Below are 12,598 nucleotides of genomic sequence, written 5' to 3' on the forward strand. Positions count from 1 at the left end.
TATTTATTTATTTTTCTGAGTCTTTGGCTTGATCTATTATTTAAAATTAGGCCAACATGATCTCTCATATACAGATGAATAAAAAAACTGTTGGCAAATGAAAGAACACATTTACCTTGTCCTTCATTTTTCTGGAAGGAGCGATTGACACTGCTCTCATATTGTTCCATACTTGAGTCTTCTGTCTTCAGCTTCTTTTACATGTTTTCTTTTTCCTCCAGGTAAGACCAGGATAGGTCACAGAGGAAAATGCAAGGGTTATTTACATCAGCCTGGCCTGGTCAGAAGACATTGCATGATTTACTCAGTGACCTACTGAATGACTGACCGGTTGGCTTCTAGGTCTTTGTCTACTTGGCTTGTGATAACTAACCAAAAGTTTTTCTGGATGCTTTGGACAATTTAGATGCAATTCAAAAGACTTTCCTGGTGCTGTTTTTGTTTGTTCATATTCTAGAGATGGGATCTTGCTTGGTTGCCTAGGCTGGTCTTGAATTCCTGGCCTCAAACTGTCCTCCCAGTCTCAAGTAGTTGGGATTACAGACTTGAGCCACCGTGCTCAACCCTGGTGCTGTTTCAATTTAAAAAATTGTTGATTGGGTAAAGCATTAGTTAGGATTAGGTAACCAAGTAACTCAACAATAAATCAGTGGATTAAAAACTGCTCTAACAAAGTAACCCAACAATAAATCACTGGATTAAAGAAGCTAAAGATTTATTTCCCTCTCACTTAAAATTCTGAGGTGAATGATCCAGGTTGGTAGGTTACTCTTCTCTACTTGGTCAGAAGTTGCTCCTTGTGGGTGCCCATCATGTGCCTTTTCCAGCTCAGAGCAGAAAAAGAATGTGGAAAAATTCATGTGCCAGTTTTTTTTTTTTTTTTTTGAGATGGAGTCTTGTTCTGTTGCCCAGGCTGGAGAGCAGTGGCACGATCTTGGCTCACTGCAACTTCTGTCTCCAGGGTTCAAACGATTCTCTTGCCTCAGCCTCCTGAGTAGCTGGGACTAAAGGCATGCGCCATGATGCCCGGCTAATTTTCATATTTTTAGTAGAGATGGGGTTTCACCATTTTGGCCAGGCTGGTCTTGAACTCCTGACCTCTGGTGATCCACCTGCCTTGACCTCCCAAAGTGCTGGGATTGCAGATGTGAGCCACTGTGCCTGGTCATGTGCCAGTTTTGAGGGCCTTATGTGTATATGTAGGTGGAAGTATCTCACATATACAGTCTTCTCACATTCAATTTGGGAAAACTTAGATATGTAACTAGATCTGGCTGCAACAGACAATGAGAAATATCCACAGAAGAGCAGCCACATTCTAGCTACAGCCTTCTAACTAGGGAAAGAGAGAATGGATTTTTGTGGACACCCAGCCATCTCCTCTATAAGTGGATACTAGTAGATACTGGGGAAAAGGAGGCTACAACATAAACATCAATAAAACATACTTTCCTGGCCAGGCGCAGTGGCTCACACCTGTAATCCCAGCGCTTTGAGATGCAAAGTGATAAACAGAGCAAGACTTCATCTCAAAGAAAAAAAAATGCTTTCCTTTCTCTAGAAACTCCAGTCTAAGGTATAATACAGTCCAGCCAAAGAAAAGTACTATTATAAAATTTGAAGGCCCACTGGAATACAAGGAGGAGGATATAACTTATGAGTGGAAGAATAAGAAAACTTCTTGTAGGAATAAAGATTTTTCCTGGACCTCAAAGTAAGCATAAAACATCAGTTTACCAATATAGAGGAGGAAGGCTATTTCAGATATGAGAATAACTCAAGCAAAGGCTCAGAGGCAGGGAAGTACAGAGAATGTTTAAGGAATGACAGTTAATTAATAGGTCCGGAAGAGAAAAGGGAGGTAGAGATATTTTGGGAGATGAGGTATGTTGGTACCAGATTGTGGGGGACTTTGAATTCCAAGCTAAGAGGTAGGGCTTTATTTATATGCAGTGGAAAGCCAGTAGATATTTATAAGGACAGGAAATAAAATATTTAGTTGTATGTTTCAGAAAGAAAACTCTGGTGGTTGTATGGAGGAAAGTGGAGGTGACAAGGAGACCACTTAAGACGCCAGAAAGACATTTCTGAGGCAGAGTGAACAGGATTTGATGAATTACTACATGGAGAAAAGTGAGGGGCTGAAAGGAAACACAGATGAGCCACACAGAGATTCTAAGTAAGTACCTGGAAGAATGGATTTGTCTTGATGTGAGCAAAGCAATTCTGAATGCCTAGAGTCTTGGGAAATTAGGAGCAAAGCGAATGAATGTAGGACAGTATTATGTTGGTTTTCCCCAAATTTGCCTGGAATAATTTCCCCTCCTTCTAGAAGAAAGCATCAATTTCTCAGAGTCAACATATGTGCTTTCTCTTGAGAGCTGGGTCAGAAAAGGGTAAAACAGTTATGGATAATTTCTTGAGGTTGAATATAGCACCAGAAGCTTCTTCCTAGTAGAATTATATTCATTTCAGCTGAAACTAATATCTGTTTATTGAACATTTGTCACATGCAGCAGTAGCTGAAGAGAGTGGTAGCGATGGTTATGTAGCTGTAGTTACCTATTTTCCCATCCAAATACTAACCAGGCCCGACCCTGCTTAGCTTCTGAGATCAGACGAGATCGGGTGTGTTCAGGGTGGTACGGCCGTAGATAGTTACTTATTTTCATTCAGTCCCTCGACCTGCTGTTATCCTCTTCAGGGCAGACTTCACTTCCTGGTTCCTCAGTGTGTAGATGAGGGGGTTCAGTAATGGAGTGACAACAGTGTAAAACACAGCCACTGCCCCATCCAGGGGACTCTTGGAGCCCGGCCTGAGGTAGATGAAAATACAGGGGACATAGTAGACTGTGACTACAGTTAGGTGGCAGCCACAGGTGGAGAAGGCCCGGCGCCTCCCATCAGTGGTGCGCATCTTCAGGATGGCATGGACTATGTTGGCATAGGAGAGCAGAATTAACATGAAGCAACTGGCAGCCACTACCTCGATGTCCACAAACGTCACAAGCTGATTGACAGCTGTGTCAGCACAGGCCAGTCTCAATACTTCAGGGATGTCACAGATAAAGTAATCCACCTGATTGGGCCCACAGTAGGGCAGGCGGAAGGTCAGGGTGGCCTGGATAGACCCATGAATGGAGCCGGCGACCCAAGCTCCTGCCACAAGGACTGTGCATAACCTCCCATTCATGAGCACTGGGTAGCGCAGGGGCTGACATATTGCCAGGTACCTGTCATAGGCCATCAGGGTGTAGAGGAAGCACTGGGTGCTGCCCAGGAAGTGAAAGAAAAACAGTTGAGCCACACAGCCACCAAATGGGATAGCCTTGTTGGCAGGAGTGAAGTTTAAAATAATTCAAGGAACGATGACTGAGGAGAGCCACACGTCCAGGAATGAGAGCACTCCCAGAAGAATGTACATGGGGTGAGCACGGAGCTTCGGGTCAGCCCACACAGTGAGCAGAATGAGCAGGTTCCCCAGCTGAGTGAGGATGTAAATGACGAAGAAGACCAGGAAGAGGAGGCTTCTTAGATTCGGGGGGTGAGACAAGCCCAGAAGAATGAAATCTGTCACCACGGTGTCCAGCGATGTGTTTTTGGTCTTTCCCATGTCTTTTTGTAGTCTGCTAAGATGAATGGTGAAGTCTGATAAGGAAAATGCAGGAGTGGAGTGATAACAGGATGCTTTTGTCTAATGATCAGAATTTGGGAGGTAAACAGAAGTCTTCTATATTTTAAGTAGAAAGCATTTGCCATCAGTCACCTGGGTTTGCTTGGCAAAACAACCTTCAGAGGCTGTTTAGTCTCTAGGTACCCTGAAATGCCTCTTTAATGGCAGATACGACATACAGGTATTAGAAACCAAGCACAGGGTTGTGTCTGAATAATAGTGTAAGGGCATATGATAGGTCTATGCCCCCAAAGGGGACCACAGAGAAATAGATTTTGGTGATATGAAGCAGTGTGGAACTATTACCCCACAATTATCATTCCTATTGTTGGTTTATGACTTAATATCCTTGAAATGTCTCCTTCTGAGATCTACAAGAAACTTTATGATCTGGTTCTTGCATATTTCAATAATCTTCTTTGTTTTAGTTCTCTCAGATCACCACACCCTCCTTCCTCTGGACTTAGGAGTATGCTGATTCATCTAATATGTCTTCATTCCTCAGGATTCATTTCATCTGTCACCTCCTTGGAAAGAATTATCCTCCACTAGAAGACAATTTTCTGGGAAATAAGAACTTATATTAAAGGGTGATTACAGTACAATATTCTAAGAGCTATTTGCTTAGGTACTTACCGGTTTCTTCTACTAGATTTTAAGATCCTTCAGAGCAAAGAGCAGTCTATTTTGTTCTTTGATGTATTTGCAGCAACTACTCTGGTGCTTGGCAATAATAAGTTAATAAATATTTGTTGGTTGACTGGCTAAGTGGATAGTGTCAAGTCCTACTAATCCTGTATCATGTTTCCCTCCATGATCACATCTCTCATGCTTTTTCCATATAGTCAAGACTGTAGGACAGGGCCTGCACTTCAAGCAATGTGAGCCTATGCTCAGTGTAAACAAAGTCTAATTTGTACCTTCTGTTTGCTCTGGAATGTTATTTACATTTATTAATTGACCTAAGTAGTTTAGTAGTTTTGTTCATTTGGATGATAACAGCATTGATTATTATTATTATTATTTATTTTTTGAGATGAAGTTTCACTCTTGTTGCCCAGGCTGCAGCGCAATGGCACAATCTCAGCTCACCGTAACCTCCACCTCTCACGTTCAAGCAATTCTCCTGCCTCAGCCTCCCGAGTAGCTGGGATTACAGGCATGTGCCACGACGCCCGGCTAATTTCTGTATTTTTAGTAGAGGTGGGGTTTCTCCATGTTGGTCAGGCTGGTCTTGAACTCCCCACCTCAGGTGATCCACCCGCCTCAGCCTCCCAAAGCACTGGGATTATAGGCGTGAGCCACCTAGCCCGGCCACAGCATTGATTATTATAGGATTTGGCTTTTAGTACATTGTTATTTTAATAGATTTTGTTTGCCTTCCAACAAATAGGATTTCAAAAAAGCCTTCAAAGATATTAAACATCTAAGCCAGATGTTATTTAAAAACTCCCTTTGGCTGGGCACAGTGGCTCACACCTGTAATCCCAGCACTGTTGAAGGCCAAGGCAGGCGGATCACTTGAGGCCAGGAGTTCAAGACCAGCCCTGGCCAACATGGAAAAACCTTGTCTGTATTAAAAATACAAAAATTAGCCCGGTGTGGTGGTGCATGTCTGTAATCCCAGCTACTCAGGAGGCTGAAGCACGAGAATCGAGAATCACCTGAGCCTGAAAGGTGGAGGTTGCAGTGAGCCAAGATCAGGCCACTGCACTCCAGCCTGGGCCACAGAGAGAGACTAGGTCTTGAAACAAAACAAAACAAAACAAAAAACTCTCTTTGATAAATGGTTTGTTCAAAAAAGAGTGTTTTAGGTACTTTTACCCATTGCTCAACTAAAATATCTTACAGTTCTTTTTTGTTGTTTGTTGTTTTTTTAAAATAAATTTTATTATACATATTCAAAATATACAACATGGTGTTATGAAATATATAGATAGTAAAATGGTTACTACAGTGAAGTAAGTTAACATATTCATCATCTCACATAGTTACCCATTTTATTGTGTGGCAAGAGCAGCTAAAATTTAGTCATTTAGCAAAAAATCCTAAATATACAATATTCTTAACTATAGTCCTCATGTTGTACATTAGAGCTTTAGACTTGTTCATTCTGTATACTTGCTACTTTGTGTCCTTTAAGAAACAAAAATCAAACTAGTAAGAAATTAATTATACAAAGATCTGAGCATTAACAGTTATAACCACAGGGATGCCATTAGAAAAATTCCCGTTTATAAATGTCAGACTCAAACAAATTTTATCTTCATTATTATTTAAAAGGAATTAAGTGCATATAATAATTATTAATAATACTGCATTTTTACTAATTATTATTAATAATGCATTTATACTAATTATACGGTCCTTAGAAATGTTAAGTACAGACTTTGCCCACAGATCTCTTTATTAGAGTATATTAGATTTTTATTACCTTATTTTCAGAAGGAAGGATAATTTCTTTTAGGATGGGTGGATGGTACTTTCTTTGTCTAGAATGGAAAGAAATGGCAAAGTTTGAGCACTTGTATATGAACCAATTATGAGCCAAATTTATATTCTACCAGTGAGAGGAGATACATACTAGAGGAGATATACACTATAAATGTGAGTCTACTTTAGACAAATAATTTTTTTTTTTTTTAGATGGAGTCTCCCTCTGTCCTCCAGGCTGGAGTGCAGTGGCACCATCTCAGCTCACTGCAACCTCCGCCTCCTGGGTTCAAGTGATTCTCCTGCCTCAGCCTTCCCAGTAGCTGGGACTACAGTCAGGTGCCACCACACCTGGCTAATTTTTGTATTTTTAGTAGAGATGGGGTTTCACCATATTGGCCAGGCTTGTTTTGAATTGCTGTCTTCAAGTGATCCATCCGCTTCAGCCTCCCAAAGTGCTGGGATTACAGGTGTGAGCCACCGTGCCCAGCCAAATAATGTATTTTGAAAACTTTTTATAAAAATCAAAATTTCACACATTAAATCATATTAGAATTATACTAAAATGTCAACCATTTGGATGTTCGTACATAACGAACATAATAAATCCTTATGCATAATGAAAAATGTTATCTTTCTTCGGCCAGGCACGGTGGCTTATGCCTGTAATCCCAGCACTTTGGGAGGCTGAGGTGGGCAGATCACGAGGTCAGGAGATCGATACCACCCTGGCTAACATGGTGAAAACCCATCTCTACTAAAAAAAAAAAAAAAAATTAGCTGGGCATGGTGGTGTGTGTCTGTAGTTCCAGCTACTTGGGAGGCTGAGGCAGAATCTCTTTAACTTGGGAGGTGGAGGTTGCAGTGAGCCGAGATCGTGCCATGTACTGCAGCTTGAGCAACAGAGAGAGACTCTGTCTCAGAAAAAAAAAAAAAAGGAAAATGTTACCTTTCTTCACCAATCTGAGTTTTTCCCTGGCTGTGGTGCATAAATATGGGTACACTTTCCCAAATCCTCTGCTGAGAGAAGGTTCCTTCCACCCTCACCCTGCTTTCCTATCTGGCCCTGGACATCCTGGTTGGCAGGACAGGGACTCTGGTGGTGCTCACAGTGGGTGAGTATAAGGGCAAGGCTCCTTTTCCAGGCAGAGGCAGCAGAAGATGGTGATTTTGATGTGGTGTAATGGGGTTGCAGAGGAAGGCAGACTATGGGAATGTGGGTAGAGGAGAATTTCAGAAGGAGGAATCTCTGTAGGGCAGGGAGCATGTTTGCAGAAGGACCAAGTCATTCTAAGAGAGAGAGTGTGGTTTTAGAAGAGAGAAGTCTTTTTTTTTTTTTTTGTTCTAGAGAAAAATGGGCCAGCCTAGAAAAATACAAAAGAAGAAAACTGATCAAATGTTTTCCCTTGTAACGTAAATGTGATATTTTATTATGAGCCTACTAATCTTTTGAAGCTGTGGAGTCTTAGGCTTCTTACATTGAGGAGTGAAGGAAACTTAGATGTATCAATTAAAAAAAATTTTAAGTGTCTACATCTTGGCTAATCTGTTACATATTCTAAAATTTCCTATTTAAATAGTATTTAGTATTGTTAAGGTCATCTTATTAAATGGTTGTAATTTAATATCAAAATATATGATTAAAGAAAATAAGAATATACCACTGATAGATTCAGCATTTAAAACAGCAAATAATTAGGTGCAGGGGCTTTTGTCCAGAAATTCAAAGGAGGGGGTCCTAGGGATGGAATGAATGAGGTGAGCATTGAGAGAGAATGGTAAGGAAGGGATGAGATAGGGTTAGGTAGGAAACCATAGGATGGGCTAAGTACTGTGCTCTTCTTTACTAGGAGGCCAATTCATGTTGAATGCTTTGCAGGCAGTAGCATTTTTCACTTTGTAAAAAATCAGATTATCCCAGAGAAAAGCTGGTTTCTTTCTGGCATGTCTGCACTGAGCTGGGGTTCCTACAGGGCACTTTTGAGTTGGTGCGATCCCCATTTAGAGCAGATGTGAATCCCTGAGGCTGAGAGATGAGGGCTGACCCAGCATTGAGTTGTTCACTCTTGTTTGCCTTTAGGGCCAGACTTGACCATAGCCCTTTTAGGCCATTAGGCAGCCTGAGCAAAGAGTTGAAGCAAGGAGAATGAATAGAGTTTGGGTACAGTGGGGAGGCAGAGCTCATATTTTCTTGCTCTGATTATTCTGCCAGTGTTCTTGTATTCTTAGTTAAAAGAAAAAGAGCTTACTTAAGAAAAGTTGCTTGAAACAAAGGCCTTCCAGTTTTCAAGTAGGTTGAACTAAATGTGTTCTGGAAAACCCAGGGTTAAATAATCCATCTCTTACTGTGTTTACACAGTAACAGTTAATCTGATACATCATCTATATTGCTTTATCATCTTTCCCAAAAGAGAGAAAATAAATGATAGCTCTTTAAAATTATTTTCCTCAATTCAAAGAAGAATGTTCTTTAATTGGGAGAAATAATAATTTAATTCAAAATTTATCTGCCTAACAAATTAACTCTGGGTGTAGAGGGTGAGTTGAGAAAGAAGATGAGGGGGAAAGAGACAGATTAAATACTGTTTTAGACAAAATTGTGAAAATGTTTAAAGTCTGGGAATTAAGTATTTGTTCCATTGTGAAATGCCCCAGCTTTAGGAATGCTTTTCTTCTTGGACTCACATGGACACAGCAGCAAAATCTTGGAGAAAGTTGGTGTATTCTCAGGTGGAATGCGGAGCAGGTAAGGAAAGCATCCTTCAGAACATCCCTTTGGCTTGTGGTGATGGCTTACTGAATCTCTGCTTTGGAATGGAATTAAAATTTTCCAAGGTATCAGCTCATTGACTGATTTAAGAATCGATGAGACTTGGTTATTTATGGAGTGTGACTCTTCTACTTATGATCTTGAATTAATTACCCTTATTAGCTGGATCTCCTTTGATCCAGTTTTTAAAAACACTGTCAAGAGATTTGAAGAAAACTATTCACCTCCTTGGAATTCTACCTTGAAACATTTCCCAAATGAGAACTACATTCCCAAGATCCTCGTTATTTTTTGTTTTGACAGCAAGCAGGAATCATTTCTGCATATCTAGAAAGTGAGCTGTGAAGAACAACATGAGCTGTTTGAATGACCTCAAATTTCTGTGATTTCTTTATTTAAGTTGTTGTGAGGGTCACACATTTACCCACATTATACTCAGAAGTGAACTGATAATGTACTGAATTTTTAAGAGTGTCTCCGTTTAAAAAAATGAAAAAAGAAAAAAAAGAAAATGTGTCGAATTTTTAATAATTAAGCTAATCTTTCTTACATATTCCCATTTCTCTGGACCTGAGAGAAAAAAAAATCCCCTAAATTTAGGTCAATTGACTAAATTTAGTTACTTCCAGTTTATAAAAAAAAAAAAAAAAAAAAATTGAGTTGGGCGGCAATGGCTCATACCTGTAATCCCAGCTATTCAGGAGGCTGAGTTGGGAGAATCACTTGAGCCCAGGAATTTGAGACCAGCCTGAGCAACATGACAAGACCCTGTCTAACAAACAAAACAAACAAACAAATGCCAAACAAATTTGCCAGAGAATCTAAAAAGTCTTGGATGACTCCATTGTTTTTATAACAGTGGGGAAAAAGATGGCTTCAGATCGTTGGAGCATTCCTTAGATACTTCTTCTTCTTGTTTTGGAAATTCTTTTAATTAAAAAAAAAAAAGGTCAGGTGTGGTGGCTCATGCCTGTAATCCCAGCACTTTGGGAGGCCGAGGGGGGCGGATCACCTGAGGTCAGCAGTTTGAGACCAGCCTGGCCAACATGGAGAAACCCCATCTCTACTAAAAATACAAAAATTAGACGGGCATGGTGGTGAGTGCCTGTAATCCCAGCTACTCGGGAGGCTGAGGTAGGAGAATCGCTTAAACCTGGGAGGCGGAGGTTTCAGTGAGTCGAGATCATGCCATTGCACTCCAGCCTGTGCGACAGAGCAAGACTCTGTCTCAAAAAAAAAAAAAAAAAAAAAAAACGGAGACAGGGTCTAGCTCTGTTGCCCAGGCTGGTCTCAAACTCGTGGCCTCAAGCAGTCCTCCTACCTCAGCCTCCGCAAATGTTGGGATTACAGACGTGGGCCACCGTGCTCAGCCTGACTTTTGTTCTTCGCTGGGGTGTGGCAGGTAGGTCTGGTCGACTTCTTGAATCATATAGGTAAGGACAGTGATGCCTAGACATTTGGGGTGCTTGCTCTTATCCATAGCTAGAATCAATCATGTGCTGGAGTTGGTTTGTACTGGCTTGCAATAGCTAATTGTTAAAATTTCAGAAATTTTGTGAGCTCTTTGCTAAACCTGCAATTAAAATATAAATTTGTAGGCCTAGCACAGTGGCTCATGCCTGCAATCTCAGCTCTTTGGGAGTCTGAGGTAGAAGGATAGCTTGAGCCCAGAAATTCGAGACCAGCCTGGCCAAAATAGCAAGACCTTTTCTCTACAAAAATTAAAAAGTTTAACCAGTTGTGGTGGCGCATGCCTGTAGTCCCAGCTACATGGGAGATTGGGGCAGGAGGATCCTTTGAGCCCAGGAAGTTGAGGCTGCAGTGAGCCATGTTCATGCCACTGCACTCAGCCTGAGTGACAAAGCAAGAACCTGTTTCAAAAAAAAAAAATATATATATATTATATAAATTTGTACTTAATAGACATTTTCAATTAAATAAATTATATCAAAACAATACAATACTAAAAACTCATCATTTCCTAATTATTTCACTGTGTTTTACTAATATCTATGAGATCGTTCACATCTATCATATCTTTATGGTAGAAATACCATAAAATAGTGTGCTACTACATATCTCTTACTAAACTCATAAGTAGTGGTGTCATGTTGGAACTTGAAATTGACTATAGTGGGATTATTTACACCATAAAAATGGGCAAATACTACCTACCAGGGTTTTTTTTTTTTTCTGATAGAGAGTTTTTAAATATTTAACAGCATACTCATGGCTGGAATCTCTAGCTCCTGTTCTTCCTGGAAGTCATTGCATGCTGTAGCAACTTTGCTTTGATTCTAGCCTTGTGCTGTTGCACTATTGTTCTGCATGCTTCTCTATCTTCCCTGGCAAAACATACAGGCACCTTTGATTTCCTTATTTCCAGGCACTGGAAAACTGGATTCGTATAGTCATGTCCCCTTATACAATGAGCCAGAGTTGTTCTACGGATCTGCAGCCTGTCTGTGTCATGCCCGCAGAAACATGCTACTATCTTTGGTGACCTTAGGTTTTCTTATACTCCATAAGCTCCCATTTATCTTAAGGGTTGGTTTCAAGTCAAGGAAAAAAAAAAAGAACCCTGGCATCTAACCTCCTTGGTTTACCTCTGTTTCCCTTCATGATCCTCCCAAATTTGCAGGGGCGAGATTTTCCTGCTTTCACTTAATTCTATGTAGAGCCTTCAACATATAAATTCTTTGACCAAGTCTACCAAGCCTGGCTTGATGTATTACAGAGGGAGATAAATTAATTTAGAAAACTTGTTTCTTTCATGACAAGTCCTGCCTTTCAAGCTGATTGGCTTGCTGCAGACATGAAAACCTATTTTGGCTATGGGAAGCTGAATAATGATTCTTTTTATCTTGCTTATTTCTACTGCAACATTGCTATCTTAATCTTTGCCACACTTCCTCCCTTTTCCCCCTTCCCAGCATATTGATGCTTTAAGTGGCTAGGAATAAGGTGCTATTCATAGACTTGCGAATAGAAGAGCACATCAAGATATATAAAAGTATTGCTTCTTTGCAGAGGTATTAAAGGACAGAGGGATTAAGACTGATTCTTCCTATAGCTGGGAGGAATATAAGGAGCTGGTATGTCTCACTTCACCTTGTGATATAAAATAAAGTGGCAGCTTTGAATATTTGAGTTAAATTTCAGGAGTCTCCATGTAGCTATCGTGAAAATATTCTTATTGCCACCACTACCTTTTTCTTTTTTTTTTTTTTTTTGAGGTGGAGTCTCGCCCTGTCACCCAGGCTTGAGTGCAGTGGTGCGATCTCGGCTCACTGCACCTCTGCCTCCCGGGTTCAAGCGATTCTCTTGCCTCAGCCTCCCGAGTAGCTGGGACTACAGGCATGCACCACCACACCCAGCTAATTTTTGTATTTTTAGTAGAGACAGGGTTTCACCATGTTGGCCAGGCACCATGTTGAACTCCTGACCTCAGGTGATCCACCCGCCTCGACCTCCCAAAGTGCTGGGATTACAGGCGTGAGCCACCGCGCCCGGCCTGCCACCACTACCTTTTTTATGTGATAAATTCAAGGACCCTGGGGCTTATCCATTACCTTTTTTTTTTTTTTTTTTTTTTGCTTTTAATCACCTAAGGCTGAAGATGTCTGGGCTTTTTAAAAATTCTGTAATGTTTCTAAGACTGTCTCCATTAAATGCAAACAAAAATAAGGAAGTCTTGGCAGAACAGGAGAAGCGATGCACAC

The 12,598-nt window shown here is 40.7% G+C and overlaps 1 protein-coding gene across 1 annotated transcript; it reads right to left on the reverse strand.

The window, feature by feature from the left end:
* Positions 1-2,574: 2,574 nt before the first annotated feature.
* Positions 2,575-3,613, reverse strand: LOC134759961 (olfactory receptor 10G2-like). The gene is given in 1 exon segment (XM_063715324.1): positions 2,575-3,613. A coding segment is annotated over 1 exon segment (945 nt). The 3' UTR covers positions 2,575-2,668.
* Positions 3,614-12,598: the final 8,985 nt, after the last annotated feature.

This window comes from Pongo abelii, chromosome 15, assembly GCF_028885655.2.
Source record: "Pongo abelii isolate AG06213 chromosome 15, NHGRI_mPonAbe1-v2.0_pri, whole genome shotgun sequence".
Taxonomy (NCBI): Eukaryota; Metazoa; Chordata; class Mammalia; order Primates; family Hominidae; genus Pongo; species Pongo abelii.